The 22,308-nt window shown below is 56.7% G+C and overlaps 1 protein-coding gene across 28 annotated transcripts in view; it reads left to right on the top strand.

The window, feature by feature from the left end:
- Positions 1-22,308, top strand: part of Plec (plectin) — a 59,713-nt gene that overhangs the window by 25,035 nt on the left and 12,370 nt on the right. For 5 of the 28 annotated variants that reach the window (XM_063231237.1, XM_063231215.1, XM_063231228.1 and 2 more), the window contains exons 2-27: positions 10,956-11,017; positions 11,338-11,427; positions 12,366-12,443; positions 12,522-12,614; positions 13,409-13,575; positions 14,141-14,256; positions 14,333-14,439; positions 14,512-14,631; positions 14,702-14,797; positions 15,037-15,164; positions 15,428-15,521; positions 16,186-16,340; positions 16,425-16,734; positions 16,817-16,894; positions 16,968-17,129; positions 17,352-17,456; positions 17,622-17,717; positions 17,949-18,074; positions 19,085-19,237; positions 19,327-19,478; positions 19,563-19,689; positions 19,776-19,959; positions 20,035-20,192; positions 20,290-20,468; positions 21,670-21,808; positions 21,899-22,255. In XM_063231237.1, coding sequence (XP_063087307.1) covers positions 10,956-11,017; positions 11,338-11,427; positions 12,366-12,443; positions 12,522-12,614; positions 13,409-13,575; positions 14,141-14,256; positions 14,333-14,439; positions 14,512-14,631; positions 14,702-14,797; positions 15,037-15,164; positions 15,428-15,521; positions 16,186-16,340; positions 16,425-16,734; positions 16,817-16,894; positions 16,968-17,129; positions 17,352-17,456; positions 17,622-17,717; positions 17,949-18,074; positions 19,085-19,237; positions 19,327-19,478; positions 19,563-19,689; positions 19,776-19,959; positions 20,035-20,192; positions 20,290-20,468; positions 21,670-21,808; positions 21,899-22,255 — 3,632 coding nt within the window. Of the gene's footprint in view, positions 1-3,188; positions 3,248-4,893; positions 5,074-5,633; positions 5,922-7,258; positions 7,441-10,080; positions 10,365-10,955; positions 11,018-11,178; positions 11,194-11,337; positions 11,428-11,806; positions 11,843-12,365; positions 12,444-12,521; positions 12,615-13,408; positions 13,576-14,140; positions 14,257-14,332; positions 14,440-14,511; positions 14,632-14,701; positions 14,798-15,036; positions 15,165-15,427; positions 15,522-16,185; positions 16,341-16,424; positions 16,735-16,816; positions 16,895-16,967; positions 17,130-17,351; positions 17,457-17,621; positions 17,718-17,948; positions 18,075-19,084; positions 19,238-19,326; positions 19,479-19,562; positions 19,690-19,775; positions 19,960-20,034; positions 20,193-20,289; positions 20,469-21,669; positions 21,809-21,898; positions 22,256-22,308 lie in introns of those variants that run through there. The other 23 variants (XM_063231213.1, XM_063231222.1, XM_063231230.1 and 20 more) reach the window with 17 other exon arrangements.

The raw sequence follows: 22,308 nt of genomic DNA, 5'->3' as shown, positions 1-22,308 counted from the left end.
TGCCTCTGCCTCCTCCTCCTCCTCTTCCTCCTTAGTTGAGGACCTTGGGTTGGGCACGCAAATCCTGTGGGAGCGGTGCCTGGAGTGGCCTGGCCAGCTGTTAGCACAGCCTGGACTGCTCCAGCTTGGGCCTCTCTCTCCAGCACCGTCTTCACCTTCACCTTCTGCACTTTCCTAGTGGCCTGTCTGTCCTGAGATCCTTCTGCTCAGAAGTAAGGGGCATAAAGAAGAGCTGCTGGCATGAGCCTTTCCAGAATTGTGATTGGATAAGCTGTTTAACCTCTGAGCCTTGAGCAATGGGGATGACATGGGGTTGTATGGCTCAGGTTCTGTATTGCACAGAGTGGTGCACATGTCCTGTGACCCTAACTTGGGGTCTTTGATGGGAGGGGGAATAAGAGGTAGAGGAAAGGTGGGGGAGAAGAGCAGAGCCCAAGCAGGAGCAATCCTGGCAGGCTGAGGCCAAGGCATAGTGAATCTGGTCCAGGGCCTAGGCAGGTGCTTGTCACATGGAAACTGGGTCTTAGGATAGGATGGGACCCCTTCCTCTGGCCCCAATACCCTGTGCTGACAGGACCTAGAGGGACAGGTTGCCCTGTGCCTGAAGCACATGCATTCTTTCCTGGGGCACACAGCCAAGGAGCCTGGATCCCCCCTCTCCCTGCACACGCACCCCTCCCCCCCCAGTGCAAGGCAGCCTTGTCTCTACCTTCCTCTCTGTGGTGCAACATCTAAGGAGGAGCTTGTTGATAGGGGCTGGGAAGAGGGTCTGGCCTGAGGCTAGCAGGGTCAGCTGGAGTTCTAGGTGAGGCAGTGAGAACACCCAGGTTCACCACGCACAAAGCAGGGCACTAGCCTGTGTGAACTGGGCCAGTGGGCCCCTAACCATGGTCAGGGAAGCTGTGGTGTGAGGGGTAGTCTCCTGCCTGTCCCTGTGGTTCCTATAGGATTTTCCTATTTACAGGTCCTTCGCTGTAAATAGGAGGTAGTATGAGACGAGCTCTTGGCTGGGCTGTGGTCCCAGCCTATGTATCCTTTTCCCCACCCAGCACCCCTGCCCACCCTGAGCCGCTTGGATGAAACTGCCCTCTCTGTCCTTTAGTCAAGGGTGTGGTCAGTGGGAGGGAGCTCTCCCCTCCTTTTCTTGCTTTCCTTCCTGGTCTGTGCTCAGGCGGGTCCAACTGGGCAGGCACTAAGCATTGTGGCCAGGAGGGGGTTCTGGGTGTGGCCTCAGTGGGTAGAGTGGCGGGCACCCCTATTGCTGATGAAGGTGACTCAGTCTTCTCTTCCTAGCCACAGTCTCTGGTGGCAGCTCAGAGTTTCCAACAGGAAATGAGCTCCAGCTTCAGGCTGAGTCAGGGCCGCTCAACAGGCCCCCTCCCTCCCCTTGACCCTGCAGGACTGAGCATGGGGCCTTGGGTACTGGGTGTGGTTTGGAGTCAGGGCTGTGTACCCAGGCCCACATTGATGGGAGGGAAATGATGGCTCCATATCCAGGCTGGAATGGTTCTGATGGTACCTAAAAGTGTTGGCTTCTCAGTTTCAAAAGTGAACAAGTAGTAAGCCATGGGGACCCTGACCTGCTGGATAGCATGGCCCTTCCAGAGAGTTGCAGAAGACCCAGGTCAGATTGTCATCATCAGAATGGCTGCGAAAAGCTGGGGATGGTGGCATGCATCTGTAATTCCATACTTGAGAGGCTGAGATAGGAGGATCACCACAAGTTCGAGGCCAGCCTTAGGCCAGCCCGAATTACAAAGCAGACCCTGGCACAAAAACTAAAAATGAAAACCAGAATGGCTGCAGTCAGGTGGGCTGCCTCATCCAGCATTGGCTGGGGAGCCACTAACGAGGCAGGGCAGCTGGGAGTGCTGCTGTACCCAGCCCCAGCCCCTGACTGCTTCTTGTGCCCTAGTGTTTGCTGGTCTGTGTAGTGAGCCCCACACCTCACCCCCAGGAGCCTCCAGACAGCAGGCATATCCAATGCGAGAGTGTCTACTTCATCTTCAGACCCAAACTAAGTCTCTACCTCAGGGAATCCCTAGACTTAAAAGGGTAAACGGGGTAAGGTCAGAGTTGGAGGACAGTGCCCTCAGGGGCAGTAAAGGAAGACACTGAGGGTAAGGAGGATAGCCTTACCCAGAAATGCCCCTCAGAGAGGGCCCGGGCTAGGGGTGAGGATGTGAGAGGGCTTGGTCCTGGGCTTCTGCTGCTAGAAAGCTACTTGATTTGTATATGAATTTCATTTATACCCTTAACAGTAATGCTTTGCCTGGCTCAAAATTCAGAGCAAACCCACAGCATGTGGAGAAGAAGCACCTTGTTTGTGCACTTGCAGGTCACTGCTCCCGAGGAGACCTCCTGGGGAACTTGTCTGACAAATGGTCCCACACGGGCGCTGCTTCCTCCTATTTATGCAAACGTATTTCTGTGCATCCTGATGGCCCAAGTGGGGGTGGTGGTGGATGGAACCTGCTGTTTTTGCAGCTGCATGGCATCTTCTCAGGATGCACTGTAGGTCTAAGCAGATTTGGGGATGATCCCTAACTTCGCATGTGGGTTGTCTTGCTTATTTGAGAGAAATCTGAAGCTCTGGCAGGTTTTTACCTGTCCTGTGGTGAGGTTAGGTTTGTATTTCCTACACAGGTTCTACACAGCTGGGTGGGAGAGGTGTGGGCAGTTAGGATGTGTCTCGTTTGCCTAGGCTGGAAACCAGGGTACCTGGGATTGAGCTGGTAGTCAGAGATGGGTGGAAGAAGGGGCTGAGAGAATGAGTGTCAGCAGTGAGTGGAGAAGTGCAGGACTCGGCTTCCACATGGCCTCCTGGAATGAGCTGGGCACATGGATGCCTGGAATATGGGTGGGTGGGGTGGCAGGGCCTGTGGAGGGAAAGGAAGGCTGTGAGGTGGGCTGGGTGGGGCAGGCTTAGCAGGGAAGACCAAGAGCTGAGGACCCAGGGCCAGTTCCCTGTTCCCCCGGGCCCAGCCACCCGGGCTGGTTTGACCTGCTGGTCTGCTGGGCTTCAGCTATGCTCTGCTGGTTCACTGAGGGGTGGCTGTGAGGAGGAGCCACTACTCTCAGAGCTGGGTGGGGAGACCAGGGCATGAGCAAGCCCTCCCTCTGTCTCCCACCCCTTCCTTCCATCCTGCTTTGCTTTCCTGTCTGCTGGCTCTGGGAGTAGTCGGCCTTAGCCAGCAGGCAGCCATGGACAAGTACAGCATGGAGGAGCTGATCCAGCTGGGCCAAGGTAGGGTGCGGCAAAAGTGGGGGCTGTGACTGCAGAAGAAAGGAAGTGGGCAGTGACTAAGGCTCCCAGATGAGGCTGTTCTTTTCCTGGCAGCCTACTGGAGGCCTTGATGAGACCAGGCCGCCCTCTACCTCTAGTTCCCTTGACTTTAGGCCTTGGAACCTGGGATGCAGGAATAGGTATGGGTCCCAGGGGATGTAAAATGTGGGATGGGGTGTCCCACTCCAGACCTTTGTGGGTGGCAAATGGGCTGCCCATAGCCTGGCACAATCCTTCCTGGGAGGACATGTCCTCACTTAGGTTCTAAGGCCACAGGCTCCTTTGAGGCTCTGAGCTCCTGCAGGAGACAGGCTTAGAGAGCCCAGGACTGTGCCTGCCTCTCTCAGCCCCTACCTACTGTTAGCCAGCTGCTGCCTTGGGCCTGGCCAGGGTCAGACCCTTTCTGATTTGTCTTTGGAGCAGCCAGTGTCCCAGATGCTTCAGACTGCCTGAGGTAGCTCAATCCCTGGATACCCAGAGCCATCCACTATAGGCCATTTCCTGTCAGAAATGAGTTTCTGGGGCAGGGGATATAGCTCAGTGGCAGCACCATTGGCAAGCACAAGATCCTGAGTTTGATTCCTGGTATCAAACAAAAACAAATAAATAAAAGAAATGAGTTTCTGAAGTCTGAGGCTGGAGAGTAAGAAGGTGGATGGGCCTGACCCTCTCATCACTAGATAGCTACTCTCCACCCCAAATCAGGGGGCAAGGTTAGTTTGTTGTACTTTGCTAAAGGCTAAGACCAAGTGCACCAGAGAATCATGGCCTTGTGGGATTATGAGTTCCTCATCATTTCTGTGCTTATTTCTTCATCTGCATGATGCATTCATGGTACAGGACTTAATTCATAGGACATACTTGACAGGAAGTCCAGTAAAATGGGGTCTATCTACCAGGGCCTGAGGGATCAGAGTACCCAGAGTCTTGGGAGGAGAGGGATGGGACTGTGTGTCCCTCACAGACACATGTATGCACACCCATCCTGTTTCCCTGGGTTTACTGAGATGGGGCCAGATACAGCAAGTGTGGTGTGGGCCTGCTTGCAGATTAGACCTTCAACCCCTGCCTTACACAGACTTGGGTATGGAAGTGACACCCAGTGCCATGGGGCAGGCATGCACTCATATGCACTGGGCTCCAACTTCGGGCTTCCAGGGTGTCTGTCCAGCATTGTGACCTTGGGGAGGATGTCCTGCCCACCCTGCGGCCAGGTGTTGTGTTGAATGACTTGCCCAAGGAGAAGGAAATGGCACCCTCAGGTTATGTGTTGGCTCTTAGAGCACCTCATAGGGTGGGCAGGGCATGAGGGCATGGACCATACTCTTTTCCAGGGAGACATGGAGCCTGAACCACCTTGAACCTTTCCAATGTAGATCCCAATGCCAGGTGACTCCTTATTATAGTATCACTGGGGTTGGAGTAGGGGTGTGTGTGTATGTGTGTGTGTGTGTGTGTGTGTGAGTAGTGACGCCCAGCCAGATGGGACTGCAGTGGCCCAGGCCTGGGTGCCCTCACTCCACACGTCATGTTCTAAGTCTGGACAAGTGACGAGCCTTGCTTGCCCTCGGATATTTATATCCCCTGGGCCCCCTGCCCACTGTCCCCTCCCCCACAAACTGCTTCTGACAGCCGTGCACACACAGCCTGCCCTCCTCCCACCTTGGTGCCGACGCTGCGCCAGGCTTACTGCCTCTGAGGGGCCTGTGACCCTCCCCACACCCCCTTGCCCGGTCCTGGTCTGCCCTGTGGGTTCCTGTCGCTCTCCCCAATGAAGATCGTGCCCGGTAGGTGGGGCAACCCTTGAAAGTATTCTAAGAGCCCAGTGGGACAGGGGGCCTGTAGCACCTGGGGTTGAGGGGAGAGGCTCTGCCCTTCCCTGGACACGGCCTGCTTCTTACACTCTCCTGGCCTCTCCTCAGACCCTTTCCAAGGCCACATGGGCTTGGGGCTTGTGAGGAATCCACATGTTTTTGAGTGTGGTTGGGGCAGTCAGGGCTGTGCTACTGGCATCTGTCCACCTTCGGCACCTGGTGACTGTCCACAGAGGGCACCCTTGGAGATAAAGTGGGGCTTTGGACACTCCTTGTGGGGCCCAGCAGTTGGGTGGGCTTTTCTCAGGAGTAAGACTAGTGTGGAGGCTCCCCAGGCTGTGCTGGGGGCCGCAGCTTAGCCTGAGCTGCTGCAGGCTCCTCCTCTTGGCTGGTGCGGCTGTGGGTAGGCAGGGGTTAAGACTCACACTAACCTTGAGCATAGAGGGTTCTGCTCTGCGCAGGGACAGCTGAGCTGGCTGTGTAGAGAGTGTGGGAGGGAGGAGGGCGGGGGAGGCCGGGCAGGAGGAATTGGTGCAGCCGACAGGACGTTGTCCCTGCCGCTGCTGACAGAGAGTGTGGATAGCGCCGTAGGGTGGTTGCTGAAGGCAGGGTGTCCCAGTCCCTGGGGGACTCCCCCTTGCTTGCCCTCCATACCAGCCCCTGGGGATACAGAGGCAGGCTCTGCTTGCTGTTCGTGGCAGCCATGGAGCCATCGGGAAGCCTCTTTCCCTCTCTAGTGGTCGTGGGCCACATCGTCACTCTGGCTGCCGTGTGGCACTGGCGCAGTGGGCGTCAGCGTCAGCGGGTGCAGAACAAGCAAGGTAAGAGCCCTTGCTTCGGCCACGGCACTGTGGCACTGTCAACGGTGGGGGCCTCTGCCGAAGACTGTGGTGGGGCGGGGCAAGGTGGAGGGTCCGCCTTCCTCCCGCCCCTCATTTTCCCGGTGCCCTCCTCTTCCTGTCGCTGAACTGCCCAAGCCTAGGTGTTTTTGAGAGTGGTATGGGCTCTTCTGCCCCTTGACCTGCATTGAAGATCTGTGTGCTTACAGAGTGGTGGTGATGGTGGGACGTTGTGGCTGTCACCAGCCTATAGCTGGTTAGGGGTAGGTGAGTGGGAAGGTTGGGGTTGACGTTTGAGTCGCAGGCGTCACCTCCGCAACTGCCACAACCGGGCCTGAAAGCACAGGAACTGCATGCAGTAGCAGGTGAACAGGCTGACCTCTGTGGGGGCAGGCCTGCCGAGGCCTCTCCACTCATGGCAGGGGCGTGAGCTTCGAGGTGAGGCAGGTGCCTGAGTACCCTCCAGCAGTATCCAGGACCAACCACAGGGCGGGCAGCCAGGCAGTGTCTTGCCTCCCTTGCTCAAAGTCATCAGCTCTTGGGCTGAAGTCCCGAGGCCAGCAGACCCAGCACAGGATAGGGCGGGGTTGAGGTGAGTGGAGCAGAAGGCCTCTGGGATTGGCAGTTCTGAACAAGGGTTTCTGGGCAGAGGAACTATCTTAATGGGGCGCGTCTCAAGCCAGGACTCCCCAAGCATGGGTGTGATGGGGCTGCCCCCTAGCGGGTTGAATGGGTTTCTGCTTCCAGAGGGTCTCCTGCACCTTGGCTGAGCGAAGATGGGGCTTCCAGGCATGGCCTGGGAGTTCCCCGGAGCCGGTGACTCAGCTGCAGGCAGGGACAATCACGTAATGCTCAGGCCGAGGGCTTCTCAGAGGTTTCTGATATTAGTAACCAGATGCTATCCCTCCCTCCCAGGCGCACTTTTGTTGCCTTCCCCACGTGGGAAAGGGGTTTCCCTTTCTAGCTCGTGTCAGACGTGGTGTAGACATCTCGGTTCTGTCCTTGGCTGGCTCTATTCGTGGTCTCAGCACTTATCCCCATTTCTGGGACTTCCTGCACCTACTGCGCGTCTGGTTGTGTGCACCCTTCCCAGAACGTGAATGAACCTGGGGTCCCCTGGAGAGAACCTGGGTCCCCCCAGGGAGTTTCCTGGTCCAAGTTGCTCGCTCGCGGGTGGGACAGCTTCCAACCCCGACTTTCCGCTGGGCGTAGGCAGGGTGCGCTACCAACCCCACCGGCTGGGGCGCGGCTTGCCGGCCATGGGCGGAGCGGGGCGCCTGCGGGGGCAGGTTCTTGGGTCTCGGAGCTGACGGGCGGGGGAGTACTGGAGAGCCAAACTATCCTCCAGCGTGGGCTGAAGCGGGGATCCGAGACAGATCCATGGCTGCGGGGAGTGCCTTCCCCTCACGAAGGGAGGCTGTGCTGCAGTGGCCATGCTGGCTGGACGCTGGCTCCGAGCGCGCGCGGCGGGGCTTCCTCTTCGAGCAGCTGTGCTGTGTCGGTGGGTGCTCGGGCCAGAGGGGCCTCGAGCTTTGTTCTGTAGGGGCTGAGTTAGGGGTGGGACCTGGCTGGTTGCAGCCTCCCCGCTGAACTCCAACTCCGGAAACACCTGGGGAAGAAAAGAGGGGGAGGTTGTCTCTGGAGAAGGGGGATGGGAGGTGGGCGGGGTGGAAGGCTCCACCCCGTTTCCCCGGGCCAGACCCTGGCAGCCGGGAAGCCAACACGAATGGGGAGGGTGAGCGAGGGCGGGGCTTCAGGTCTACGGACTCTCTGGGCCAGCCAGGCTCCTTTGCAGTCTTGGGGTTTCTTTCCCAGCATGTTATTGGCGAACTTGTTTCTCCATCTGTAGAAGGGGGCAACGGTACCCTTTGAGTATGGTGCGCAACTCCTTCCCCTGGGTGTACGTTGGTGAGGAGGGTCAGCTGCCTTGTACAGGGCAGGGATCAGACAGGTGTGTAGGAGGGTTTCCCGGGGTGGGTCAGACAGATCCCTGAGCCTGTGGAAGCACGCAGCAGCCTTTTAAGTGGGCATGGCTGCCTTGGGCCCTGCCAGGCTGGGAGGAGTTGCCTTTTAGTCTTGAGTCTGAGTAGGACCATGAAGGGGAGGGTATGCCCAACCAGGTGATTGGATAGAGGATGTGAAAGGATTTGAGGTCTGAATGGCTGGAAGGTGCTTTGGAGATAGGAGGCACCCAGAAGCCTAATGGTTTCTGGAATTTGTGGTGCAGGAGGTGGTGTGGAGGTTGGAGGATCCAGCCCTGAGTCCTAGCACCCCATACTTGGTGCAGCTTTCTTGGAAGCCTGTTAGTGACACAGAGAAGGCTGGAGAATGGTCTGAGCTGGAGCCTGGGAGCCACTCTTATATGGCTTTCCCACGTTCCAGCTACTTCCCGGGTTCCTTTTGCCCTTTGCCAGGCCTGCTCCCAAGAGTCTGTGGTGTCTATTCCCCTTGGCAGTCCACACCTCCTGTTCCTGTTCTGCATCTTCTCAGTGAAATGGGTCTGGGTTGGTGAGAAGGCAGCTGGCCCACTCCTATGGAGAGGCAACCAGCATTCGCACAGCCCCAGCTTGGGGCAGGGAGGTGTGAGACACTCACAGTCCCTGTGTTCAGGCCCATGTACTTGGAGTACTGATTGGTGTGGGTCAAATTTGGGATTTTGGAGAACCTCTGAAGAGCAAGGAGTTGGATGTTCAGTAGAATCCCAGAGCCTGCTGGACCAGACTCTGGGTAGCAGAGCAGCAGAGTCCTATTAGAGCTGCGGGGTACCCTCAGAGTTGGAAGGCAGGGTAAGACACTTGGCAGGGTCCTTGAAACTGTGTCCTTCAGTTTGGGGTGGGCCCTTAACCCCCTCTGCAGGCTCAGACAGCCCCCCCCCCCCCCGTGGAGTTTTGGTGCCCCCTCCTGGCTAGAGCAAGCAGGAATAGGGCCGAGTGAGGTTTTTCTGGAACAGAGATGCCCAGAGGCAATGTGGAAAAGTGAGGAGGGTATTCTTCAGCAGCTCACAGCTGGATCAAATCAAACCAGAAGCATGTCCTGGAAAATTCTTGTGGTAGGGTGGTGCATTTTTCCTATGGTGGGTTGGACTGGCTATGCAGTCCCAAAGGCTGGCCATAGGTGACTCCCTTCACTGACCTATTCCCCAGGAGGAGGCTCCTGCCCTTTGTCCCAATCTGTCTTTACAACCTGTGCAGCTGTAACTGTGAGCCCCACCTACCTGCAAACTGCCCCCTACCCATCCTGCCCCCAGGTGCCTCTTCCTTTCCCAGTGAGTCACAGTACCAAGGTCTGCCCCCCAGCTCTGACTCACTGGCTGTGACCCCTAGGGTGCTCCCCTCGGCCTCAGCCCTCCTTGGGGAGGTGCCCTGCAGCTCAGGCTGGGCGGTCTTGCCCAGATGAGTCAGTGTTCAGCTATGTGCTGCTTTTGCCCGAGGTGTGTTCTCTGCCTGGCCGGGCCTGGGGTGGGGCTAGGTTTGCCCAACCCCTAGGGAATTCTAGGAAGTCAAGCTGATCCTGAAGTAGGCTGAAGGAGCCCACAGGCTGCAGGATAGGACCTGGTCACTACTTTTTTTTTGTACCGGGAATGGAACTCGAGATCGCACACTTGCAAGGCAGGCACTTATGCCACTGAGCTAAATCCCCAGCCCCTGGTCACTTCTTAATGCAGTTCTGAAATGTGGCTTAGCATAACTAAGGTGCCCTCTCGATACCCAAGAGTTTTATAAGATTGGAGTTCCTTCTGCAGTTGTGTCTGTCAGGGAGGTGGACTGGTCAAAGAGGTAGCTGGAGTATTCTTTGAAAATAGATGTGGCCTTAGTGCTGGCCTCCAACCACACACACTCAAGCATTCTTCTGTGTGATTGGGGAGTACTCTCTCCCCTTCTTTTGTGGTGAGGACTTCTTCTGGGCAGCCTTGGGGATGGTGTGTGATTTGGTATCTTGGTGCCAGTGCTAGGTCCCCCTCTGAACCTCCAAGTCCTGCTGTGGGCAGGGCAACAGAGGAAATCCTGGTTTCCTGTTTCTGGTGGGCCCAGGGTGTGGCCATGGGGGAGGGGCTGCCTTCCTCCTTCCCGGGGGACACTCCCCTCTGGGGGGCCGGGCAAAGTGGGGTGGGGCTCAGAGGTGGTTCGGCCTTGCTAGTGAGCATAGCTGGGGAGTACTGCCGACAGGGAGTGGCCCGCTGCAGCTCCAGCTCGGACCGGAACCGTGCCGAGTGAGCAGTGCAGCCAGCCTCTCCGAGCTGGTGTGCTACCTGGGTGTCCAGAGCGCAGTACCTGAGGGCAGAAGGACAGTGAGGAAGGGGTGGGCTCAGCACTATGTCTCAGCACCGACACCGTCTGCCTGAGCCTGAGAGCCTGGGTGGCAAGAGAACCAACTCAGAGGACAACCTCTACCTGGCGGTGCTTAGGGCCTCCGAGGGGAAAAAAGGTAGCGGGCACCCCCACTGGGCAGGGTGGGTCTCTACTATGGCAGGAAGGGCTAGCTGCTTCCTGTAGCTGGAAGCCTTCCATTAGCATGGGGTTAGGGAACAGACTGTAATGAGGGGCCAGTGTAGATTGATCTCTGAGTCTTAAGTGTGGGGCCAGGGCAGCACGGGTATCTGGGGCCTGGGGAGAACCCATTCCGCTGTTAGGACTTAGCTTCCCTTGTAGCACTTGGCTAGTCTGGCTTTGCAGTGCCTCATTCAGCTTACGAGGAAATGTGGGGTGGGGCAGGCCTTGACTTGTGTGACTTACACACCATGGACTCTGGACGTTCCCATCTCCTTGGGAGACAGTGTAGGGGCTGAGTAGTAGCCTAACACCTTGCATGGGCTACAGCTGGCTGGGCCTAGGTGCCTTGGTCTCTGCTATATTGTTCGGACTGGGAGCCAGGTGCCTAGTCACTGTAACCTGGAAGGGCCCTAAAGTCCTTTTCAGGTGGGATTATGTGGCTAGGCTTCTGTATCTTTATGGTGGTCACCTCTGGGGGCCTCCTTGAGTTTCCAAACCTCAGGTAAACTGTCCTTATCTCTTCCAGATGAGCGAGATCGTGTCCAGAAGAAAACCTTCACCAAGTGGGTTAACAAACACCTCATCAAGGTTGGTGGTGGCTGCTTGGGGAGGGTGACACCAGCCTGTGGCCTCCCCCTCTGTGTTCTCATAGTGCTATGCTTCCCTTTCATCTCTGAAACCTGTTATTTTCTGTCTTCTCCCACGCTTGCTCCTCTTGCTCCTCCTCTTCTCATCTGGCTCTGCTGTAGCACTGGAGGGCAGAGGTAGGTACCTGTGTAGGACAGGGACATATTCTATGCCCCTTCCTCTTTTCTTCCAAGGCTGTGCCTTATACTTTACTCTGCCCTTTCCCAGCTATAGGTGCCCATGGAGAATCTGTGGTCACCCTAGCCCCATTGTCCCCACAGGCCCAGAGGCACATCAGTGACCTATATGAAGACCTCCGAGATGGCCACAACCTCATCTCCCTGCTGGAGGTCCTCTCTGGGGAAAACTTGGTATGTATGCACACTCACATATGTACGCACACGCACACAGACATACACACCCAGCCCTGCCTGTCTTCCCTTCTCGGGCCCTTTCCTAACTACATTCTGTGTCTAGCTTGGCTCTTCCTGCCTTCTCCCTGGAAGCAGCCTGGCCTCGCCCCACCCCCCTCCAGTGCGTCTCCTGGTCCAAAGTTTCTGTATCACATGGAAGGCCTGGTCTGGGGGTGACTATGATCCCATTGCCACAGGCTGCTCTGGCCCTTGCTGTTCTCTGCATTGGAGCCTTAACCCAGTAACCTCATGCTCTGCTCTGCTTTGATTTCTCTGCTGCTTGGATTCTGAATCTTGATCTCTGCCCTTTACCCTTTGCCCTGCTCTGGTTGGGCAGCCGAGGGAGCGGGACATAATCAGGAGCTTGCGCCTGGTGAGTGGTTGTGCCTGGTGAGTGGTGGCACATGGGCTGAGATGTGGAGCCTAGCTCACCTGTAGCTGGTGGCCAATTCAGCCCAGCCCACATATGGCTCTGGGGTGGGCAGATGGTTGTGCATCAAGCTGCCTATGGTCCTGCCTGCTGCTGTGCCTGGGGCTGGGGCTGGGACCCTACCAGAAGCTGCCGTGGCCATCATTGCTAGGCAGGAGGACCTCCTCCCATGCCACTGCCCTCTACCCACAGCTTCCTGGCTATTGTCTCCTCTCCACCCCTTTCCTTCTTTCCTACAGCCTGGGTCACTGGCTTCTCAAGTCTCTGCTAAGCCTGGGCCTGTCTGCTAGGCTAGTAGCCTCCCTGTCCTAGTTGCTGTGGGTGAACCTGGGATGTAGCAGGAGTTCCTGCCCCACTGGGGAAGATCCTTGGTTCATTTGCAGCAGCTGCTTTGGAGGTACTTAGGGGTGGTGCCTGGAGGTGGCAGTTGCTCTATGGTCACTAACCATGCCATGCCTTGTCTCAGCCCCGGGAGAAAGGGAGGATGCGCTTCCACAAGCTACAGAATGTCCAGATTGCCCTGGACTATCTCCGGCACCGCCAGGTAAGGCTGCCCTAGATCCCAGGTGCCCTCTCTGAGTTGTTGCTCTGTGGCTTGTGACTGAGAGCTACTTGCTCACAGGTGAAGCTGGTGAATATCAGGAATGACGATATTGCTGATGGCAACCCCAAGCTGACCCTTGGCCTGATCTGGACCATCATTCTGCACTTCCAGGTAGAGTGGCTGCCCCTAGGGATCTTTAAGGTGGTCGGCTGGCCCACTTTCTGGCTGTGTGGGGCTTAGAGGCCCTATGTTTGCTGCTGGCTACCCTGGGGAAGCTTCTGGAGCTGTAGGGGCTGGCCTGGCTGACTCACTCATTGCCTGTGCTGGCTACACAGGAAGCCACAAATCTGAGATCTGAGCAGGAGAGCCAGGCTGGCACGGCGGCTGAGTCACACAGCTGGCAGGTCCTCAAACAGACAGCTAGGGACACGCCAATGGATGTGCTTACAGCAGACCCAGGCCTGAAGTGGATGAAGTGCTAGGTGCACGTACTATGCCCACCTGCTAGAAACAGCTCAACTCCTGCTCGCAGGGCCTGAGAGACTTGATCTACCATACCCTCAATGCAGCAGTCTTTTCTAGGCCTAGGGGTTCTAGGCCAGCTTTAATGGTCTCAGTTCTTATGTTCCCTGCCCATCAGCTACTCTGTGCTAGCCACTGGGAGTAAGGGTGCACTAAGTGGGGCCCAGGCTGGGTTCATCTCCCATCACATGTTATTAGTGGGAGTTGAGGGTTCTGATTTACTCTGTGGTTGCTGTCTATAGTGGCCTGGTTTTGTGGCGCTGAGATATGGTGGCTCCCAGTGGCTCGTTGAAATGGGAGCTGCCTTAAATGGGCCCTAGTGACCCAGTGCTGGGTGCTGAGCCACACTTACCCTCATTCAGGTGGTCATGGGTACTGGGTGGGAGTGAGCAACTGAGCAGGTGGCCAGGGCTGAACTTCTGCTTCTACCCCATGTGGGATAGATCTCAGACATCCAGGTGAGTGGGCAGTCGGAGGACATGACAGCCAAAGAGAAGTTGCTGCTGTGGTCACAGCGCATGGTAGAAGGCTACCAGGGTCTGCGCTGTGACAACTTCACCTCCAGCTGGCGTGACGGCCGCCTCTTCAATGCCATCATCCATCGGCACAAGTATGTGGCTTGGGGAGTAGTGGGGACTGTGAGTTGAAGGCACAACTGAGGCATCTTCAAACAAGTTAGGGCTGAGAGGGTGGCAGGACGGGTGTCTTCTACTGACAGGAAATTGGTGCCCATGGGGATGGGTGTGAACCAGCTGTCTCTGGAATGTGCCAAGAAGCAGGGCCCAGCTCCTTCTGGGCCCTGCCTTTTTTCTCCTGGATCTTCAGAAGAGCCTCTAGGTTTTTAAGGCCTTCTCGGGGTAGGGTGCAGTTTCTGCTCACATGAACACCTCAGAAGGGTTCAGCAGTTTGGCGGTCTGCAGGGACCTCAGGCTGACTGTACCCTCTGCTCAGGGCAGCAAGCCCGTGCCCATTGCAGGCCTCTTGAGGAATGGGGGTAGCAGGGTTCTTTCAGGTTTGCTCATGTGGGCAGGATCGGGGGTATTAGAGGACTGGATGAGTGTAGGATCAGGGGGTTCATGTTTACCAGGTTATGTGGAGGAATCTGCCTTGTGCCAGCCTATCAGTGGGCCTCAGTGCCCCCTTCCAGCCTGCCTCACCTGCCCATTTGTCCACAGACCTATGCTTATTGACATGAATAAAGTGTATCGCCAGACCAACCTGGAAAACCTGGACCAGGCCTTCTCTGTGGCAGAGCGGGACCTGGGCGTGACTCGGCTTCTGGATCCCGAGGGTATGAGCTGCTGGCCTCTCCTCCTTTTGCCTCTTTGAGGCTGCACAGGCCCCTCTGACCTTGCCCTTCCCTGCAGATGTCGATGTCCCGCAGCCTGATGAAAAGTCCATCATTACCTACGTCTCATCGCTTTATGATGCCATGCCCCGTGTGCCTGGTGCACAGGATGGGGTGAGGGCCAACGTGAGTAGTGGCCCTGGGACAGTGGGAAGCAAGTCCATCTCCGTTGGCCTCTGACTGCTTGTGTGTCCACAGGAGCTGCAGCTCCGCTGGCAGGAGTACCGGGAGCTGGTTCTGCTGCTACTACAGTGGATCAGGCACCACACTGCTGCCTTTGAGGAACGAAAATTCCCCTCCAGCTTTGAAGAGATAGAGGTGAGCCTACCCACATGGCCAGGGTCTTCTGCCTACCCTGGCATAGCTTCTGATACCCCCACCCCCACAGATCCTGTGGTGCCAGTTCCTGAAGTTTAAGGAGACAGAGCTTCCAGCCAAGGAGGCTGACAAGAACCGGTCCAAGAGCATTTACCAGTCCCTGGAGGTTAGTGAGGTATCCCTCAGGGTGGTGAGTGGAGTGTTCCTTAGGGGAGATGGGTGAGTTGCCCCTTGGGGAGGTAGACAGAGTATCCCCTACAGAGGTGAGTTGGGCATCTTGCACTACTGGTGCCTGCCTTCGAGCTTTTAGAACCAGGACTGTTCTAGGTTAGGTGGGCTGGGGGCCTCAGGACCATGCATGCCCACTGTGTACAATCTGGGATTGAGTTCTGTTCCTGCTCCCAGGGTGCAGTGCAAGCAGGTCAGCTCAAGGTGCCCCCTGGCTACCACCCCCTGGACGTGGAGAAGGAATGGGGCAAGCTGCACGTGGCCATCCTGGAGCGGGAAAAGCTACTCCGGAGCGAGTTTGAGAGGTGGGTAGTATGGGGAATTGGCCGTACATGGTGGGTGGGGCCCTGTGGTTGCTGGGGAGCCACCCGAGGGTGAGTCACAGCCTGAGGAGGAAATTCCCCCACAAGGCTGGGGAACCTGAGTTTGCCTTAAGGCAAGCAGGACATTGGGCCCCGGGCAAGCAGGACCGTTGGAGCTGAGGATTGCTGCTCACCAGCACTGAATGTAGCAGCAGGCCCCCATTCTCCCAAACCACAGCAAGTCTCAGGGGTGCTCTGGGTTGCAGGCTGGAGTGTCTTCAGCGAATTGTGAGCAAGTTACAGATGGAGGCTGGGCTGTGTGAAGAGCAGCTGAATCAGGCCGACGCCCTGCTGCAGTCAGTGAGTGTGAGGGACAAGGGGAGGAGGAAAGGGATGAGAAGGGAGGAGTAAGGGGTGGGACTGGGAGGCGTAAGAGGTGGGAGGAGCCCAAGTGTCTGGCAGGCACCAGAGCCAGGCTTGTGGCCTCTGGCTCTGTGGGCAGGGTGGGGCACTGCGGTGGGGAAACCGGGACTAGCTCCTCGCTTGTGATATTCTGCCAACTCTGGTGTCTTACTCAGGGCAGGGCTGGCTTCTGGTTACCAGGCTGGATACTTTACTTTCTTGTATGCTGACCCCTCCTTCTCAGCAATTTACTGTTGGGGACAGCACCTATCCCTACTGCTAGTTCAGTGCCTGTGAGGCCTGAGTAGGGTCCTGTCAAGATGATACATTACCGGGGGGATGAGGTGCTGGATTCTGTAGAAAGATTATTAAAGGCCTCCATCTTTGGCCCCATGGGATTGCTTTGACTGGATCTTGACTCCTACGGCTAGATTTTACAGGTTTGTTAAGGCTTGTCCACATGTCAGCAAGATGTGTAGGGTTGGCAGGAGGGGCAGGAAAGGACAGGATCCTGAGGTGGCAAGTCAGCTGAGGTGTGAGTCTCGGGTTGAGAAAGGAGGCCAGGGGCCCGTGTGATCTAGGAGGGCCAGCCAGGCTCTTCATCACAGGCAATACTTTACAGGATGTCCGGCTGCTGGCTTCAGGCAAGACACCACAGCGGGCAGGGGAGGTAGAACGGGACTTGGACAAGGCTGATGGCATGATCCGGCTGCTGTTCAATGATGTACAAACCCTTAAAGATGGGCGGCATCCACAGGGCGAGCAGATGTACCGCAGGTGGGGCCCTGATGTGTCTGCTCCAAGTGGCCTGGGGTGGTAAGCCTGGGCCCACCTGACTCTCCCAACTCCTGTGCTGCCCAGGGTATACCGTCTGCACGAGCGCCTCGTGGCCATTCGCACAGAGTACAACCTTAGGCTAAAAGCAGGTGTAGCTGCCCCTGTGACCCAGGTGACCCTGCAGAGCACACAGAGGCGCCCAGATCTGGAGGATTCCACCCTGCGCTACCTGCAGGACCTGCTGGCCTGGGTGGAGGAGAACCAGCGCCGGATAGACAATGCTGAGTGGGGTGTGGATTTGCCCAGTGTGGAGGCGCAGCTGGGCAGCCACAGAGGCCTGCATCAGTCCATTGAGGAATTCCGGGCCAAGATTGAACGGGCACGGAGTGACGAGGTGGGCAACACTCCTGGGGTGCACAGTGGGTGGTAGGCCGGGTACCAGTCCCTGCAGCCCTCATCCTTCTTGTGCTATACAGGGCCAGCTCTCCCCTGCCACCCGGGGTGCCTACCGAGACTGCCTGGGTCGCTTGGACCTGCAGTATGCCAAGCTGCTGGTAAGTGGAAGGAGCCATGTGGGGCTGGGGGAGGTGGGTGGCTGCAGCCTGTTGACACATTCTCTGCCTGCAGAACTCCTCCAAGGCCCGGCTCCGTGCCCTGGAGAGCCTTCATGGCTTTGTGGCCGCTGCCACCAAGGAGCTGATGTGGCTAAATGAAAAGGAAGAGGAGGAGGTGGGCTTCGACTGGAGTGACCGTAACACCAACATGGCTGCCAAGAAGGAGAGCTATTCGGTGAGATAGTTAGCACTGTCCTGCAAACACTATCCCCATCTCTTTCCTCTGTACCCAGCTCATACCCTCATGTCCTCCACTGTTGAGAGACACTTGGGTGGCCAGTAAAGTCCAGCTCCAAACTCCATGGAGACCAGCAATGTAGTTGGGTTGTATTTTCTGAGAGACTGCAGACCCCAGCCTAACCTAACCCTGTCCTGAGACCCTGTGCTACTGTATCAGGCCCTGATGCGTGAGCTGGAGCTGAAGGAAAAGAAAATCAAAGAGATACAGAACACTGGAGATCGGCTGCTGCGAGAAGACCATCCTGCCCGGCCCACAGTGGAGGTGAGGGGAGGAGTACAGCACCAGGGAGGGGACAGCAAGGGGCTCCTGTGTCAGATAGGTCTAGGGGTGGGTGACCATCTTGAGCTGTAGTATTCGAGAAGGGGCTATGGGAACCACCCCGGACTGGAGAGGGTAAGAGGGGCCTGAGGACGCTGTGTCCTACAGTCCTTCCAGGCTGCCCTGCAGACTCAGTGGAGCTGGATGCTGCAGCTGTGTTGCTGTATTGAGGCTCACTTGAAGGAGAACACCGCCTACTTTCAGGTGAGAACCCAAGCCTGCTCTTCCCTAGCGCTCAGCCACAGTTCCTGGTAGGAGCTCCCCTAACTGCAGGGTGATGCTTGGCTTTTAACTCTCCTGTGGCTGCCCAGACAATCCCCCTCTGAGTTGGGGTCAGAATCCTCCCTACTGTCATCCCTTGCCATCCCTTGGTCCAGGCCTTATCTCTTTGGCCTGGACAAGGGCAGCTCACCATGACCCTTCCCACCACCCCAGTTCTTCTCAGATGTACGGGAGGCCGAGGAGCAGCTGCAGAAGCTGCAGGAGACACTGCGTAGGAAGTACAGCTGTGACCGCTCCATCACTGTCACCCGACTTGAGGACCTGCTACAAGATGCCCAGGTGCGGCAGATTTGGGCAGAAGCACAGGGAAGGCTGGGTTGCAGTGGAGGCTGTATTAGGGGATGGCCTAGGGGTGTGATCGGAGAACAGTGAACTGAGAGGCTGGTGGAAATAACTGACTTAAGCTTTGTGAGCTTCACCCTTGACGTATACAGGAATGGAGGCCTGAATCAGCTGATGTCCCACACATTTCCTGTTTTTATTTTTGGGTTTTTTTTTTTTTTTTTTGTACTGGGCATTGAACTCAGGACCTTGTGCTTGCCAGGTGGACCCTTATGCTGCTGAGCTGTATCCCTGGCCTATTCCACACATTTGATTGTAGGTGGACACTAGTTTTCTTTTATTTGGTATTGGGGATTGCCAGACAGGAGCTGTGGCACCGAGCTAAATCCCCAGCCTGTCACTAGCTTTCTGGCCCATCATCTGGGACAGACACAGTCTGCAGGGCTGTGGAGGGCTGGGCACGATGTCTGCAGGCCACAGAGCAGGGTAGATGTGTGCCTAGGAGAGCCAGTGCTCTGGGTTGAAGTGATGGAGAGAGGAGCTGGCTTTGTGATCTGTACAGGCCAATGCCTCAGCCATGGTGTCTGCCTGGGACAGGGCAAGAGGTGTAGGACTCCCCCATCCCACTCTATCCCCACTGGAGGACTGTGGCCTACAGCCTTAGTCCTTGGAGAGGCCTAGTTCTCACAGAAGGGAAGAAGAGCTGACATTTTGTAGCCAGAAGATGAGGAAGCAGGGGGGAGAATATCACAGGGTCCAGTGTATAACTAGGCTGTTCCCCTTTACCTGGAGAATAGAGAGGATGGCCTAGGGTGGAACACGCAGTCTAGGTTGGGAAGAAAGAGATACAGCAGGGCCTATCCCAGCCATGCCTTCTGCCTCCGGTGCCCTCCCCACACTGAGAAAGGATCTGCAGATCTGGCCGTTTCAGTTCTCGGGGTGCTAGGATGTTTGCTGTCTGTATCTGGATGCTGGCTATGTCTATCCTGAAGTGCCCCTTCCAACAGGATGAGAAGGAGCAGCTGAATGAATACAAGGGGCACCTCTCTGGTCTGGCCAAAAGGGCCAAGGCCATTGTGCAGCTGAAGCCCCGCAACCCAGCGTACCCTTTGCGGGGCCATGTGCCTCTGCAGGCTGTGTGTGACTACAAGCAGGTGGAGGTAAGAGCTAGCTATGTGGGCCTAAAAAGGAGGTTGCCTGGTGGGGGTATAGGCATGGCCACATTGTTACCAACTCTGGCTATCTCTAGGTGACCATGCATAAGGGTGACCAGTGCCAGCTAGTGGGCCCTGCACAGCCATCCCACTGGAAAGTGCTCAGCAGCTCTGGCGAGGCTTCTGTGCCCTCTGTATGCTTCCTCGTGCCTCCACCCAACCAGGAGGCCCAGGAGGCCATCACCAGGTAAGTCGCCTGGAGGCCTACATGTTAGAGGGGTAGGCAGTGGGAGTGCCCCAGACATCCCTGACAGTGGCTTTGATCTGCTAGGCTGGAGGCCCAGCACCAGTCCCTGGTTACACTGTGGCATCAGCTGCACGTGGACATGAAGAGCCTTCTGGCATGGCAGAGCCTCAACCGAGATGTGCAGCTCATCCGCTCCTGGTCGCTTGTCACGGTATGCCTGCCCCTTGGCCATGGGCTTTCTGTGGGAGGAGGTGATGGTGAGGCTGCCAGCCAGCTCAGCTTTGTGTGCCTCTCTAGTTTCGAACACTGAAGCCAGAGGAACAGCGCCAAGCTCTGCGCAGCTTGGAGCTGCACTATCAGGCCTTCCTGCGGGACAGCCAGGATGCCGGTGGCTTTGGACCTGAGGACCGGCTGGCAGCAGAACGGGAGTATAACTCTTGCAGCCGCCACTACCAGCAGCTGCTACAGAACTTGGAGCAGGGTATGCATTATGCAGGGCCGGTGGGTGGGTAGACTGACAGCCAGTGGCAGCTGAGTGATGGGGATGTGTCCCTAGGTGAGCAGGAGGAGTCTCGCTGCCAGCGCTGCATCTCAGAGCTCAAGGACATCCGGCTGCAGCTAGAAGCCTGTGAGACCCGCACTGTGCACCGGCTGCGGCTTCCACTGGACAAGGAACCTGCAAAGGAGTGTGCACAGCGTATTGCCGAGCAGCAGGCAGGAACCTTTGCTGTCCCTGTATCCCCCAACCCAGCCTTTAAGGGTTCTCCGTGTTGGCTCTGGTGGTCACTGTCCTGCTTGTTCTTTTCCTCAGAAAGCACAGGCTGAGGTAGAGGGACTGGGCAAAGGGGTTGCCAGGCTTTCTGCCGAGGCCGAGAAAGTCCTGGCCCTTCCCGAGCCATCATCCGCTGCCCCTATTCTGCGTTCAGAGCTGGAGCTGACCCTTGGCAAGCTGGAACAGGTCCGCAGCCTGTCTGCCATCTACTTGGAAAAGTGAGTGCCCTGTGTGGGTCAAGTGCAGGCTTTGGGCACATTGTGGTGAGGGCTGTGACATCAGGCATATGCTGAGCAGAGGAATGATGGGACAAGTTGGGGGCTGTTGAGCGCTCTGGCCACAAGATGAGGCTTGGACCAGAACAGTGGCTGTGGAGGTGACAGGCAGATTTCTGGTCCTGATGTGTTTTGAAGATGGAGTCCATGGGACTTATGATGAGGGAGGGAGGGGAAGAGAGGAGCTGGTTCAAATTCTAGACAGAAGGGAATGCAAATACAGAGCAGGACAAAGGTGCAGCCCAGAGGTCAAGAGCAGAGGATGTGAGACCACAGGAACTCAGACCAGTAGGTTCAGAGGACGGAAAGGTCTGCCAGGGGGAGGGCTCTAGGGACTTTGAGAAGGGTCTTCTCGATGGAGGATAGGGACAAAAAAGCTAGGGAGAGCAGGTAGGGTTGGAGGTAGTGGGTGAGACTGTACAGGGCCGGACTGGGAAAAGGCTCTAAACAGCCTCTTGGCTCTCCTCCCACCAGACTCTTCCCTTCACCCTAGAGCTCGTGCTGGCATGCAGGGCTCCTGAGGTAGACTGGCCCTTTCTGCCTCCCTTCTTGCCCTACTTCCACGCTCAGCTGCAGGCCTCTTCTACCCTTCGTTTGTGTGTATTTTGAATATTTTAATGTAGAAGCATGAAAGCTGGTACAGTCATGTGGGTTAATTTTCAGCAGTGTAGTAAGAAGTCTTTCTCCATCCCTGCCTTGTCTCTCTTGATGCTAGCTTTTGTTTCTTTCTCTACTGCAAACATACAGTATGTTGATCTTTTGTTTACCCTTTATTCACAAATACCAACACAATGAGAGAAGTATTAGTCAGTGCCATGGTGTCATTCCCCTCCCGTGGGACCCCTCAGCCTACCTTGATTTAGAGGCTGAGAATTCTACTTCTGGGTGGCACCATCTGCCCCAGGACCTTAGATTCTGCTATTCTTTGCCAGAGCATCTTTACTCCTGGTCTTCATGCTGCAAACTAAGTGTCCCTGTGCTTGAAAGGCCTCTCACCCACCTAAGTATCTGTTCTTCTCTCTCAAGCTTGTGGCCACGGAAGTCTGGGCTTGGCAGGAGGCACCCAGGGGCCTCTGGCGCCATTCTCCAAGGCTTGCTGCTAGAGCCCACCTGTGCCCTAGCTCTGAGCCCTGCTTTTCCTCAGGCTTAAGACCATCAGCCTGGTGATCCGCAGCACTCAGGGGGCTGAGGAGGTGCTCAAGACCCACGAGGAGCAGCTCAAGGAAGTCCAGGCTGTGCCTGCCACCCTCCCAGAGCTCGAGGCCACAAAGGCCTCACTAAAGGTACTGTGATGGGGTTTGTGCCTCACTGGGGACAGGGTACAGCAGGAGTCCTGGATGAATAGCAGTGTCCCCCGCCCTTTTGCCCAACAGAAGCTTCGGGCCCAGGCAGAGGCACAGCAGCCCATGTTCAACGCCCTGAAGGATGAGCTTCGGGGAGCACAGGAAGTAGGCGAGCGGCTGCAGCAGCGGCACGGGGAACGCGATGTGGAGGTGGAGCGCTGGCGTGAGCGTGTTACCCAGCTACTGGAGCGCTGGCAGGCTGTCCTGGCCCAGACTGATATACGCCAGCGGGAACTGGAGCAGCTTGGTCGCCAACTGCGCTACTACCGAGAAAGTGCAGACCCACTGAATACCTGGCTACAGGATGCCAGGCGGCGTCAGGAGCAGATCCAGGCCGTACCCATGGCTAATAGCCGGGCTGTGCGGGAGCAACTGCAACAGGAAAAGGTGGGCCCAGATTGTGGTAGGTGGTGGTGAGGGTGCCCTGCAGTTGTCGGTAC

This window comes from Cavia porcellus, unplaced genomic scaffold, assembly GCF_034190915.1.
Source record: "Cavia porcellus strain 051 isolate PalLab524CR breed Dunkin Hartley unplaced genomic scaffold, mCavPor4.1 scaffold_19, whole genome shotgun sequence".
In the NCBI taxonomy this organism is placed as follows: domain Eukaryota; kingdom Metazoa; phylum Chordata; class Mammalia; order Rodentia; family Caviidae; genus Cavia; species Cavia porcellus.
This window is presented reverse-complemented; position numbering and strand designations above follow the sequence as displayed.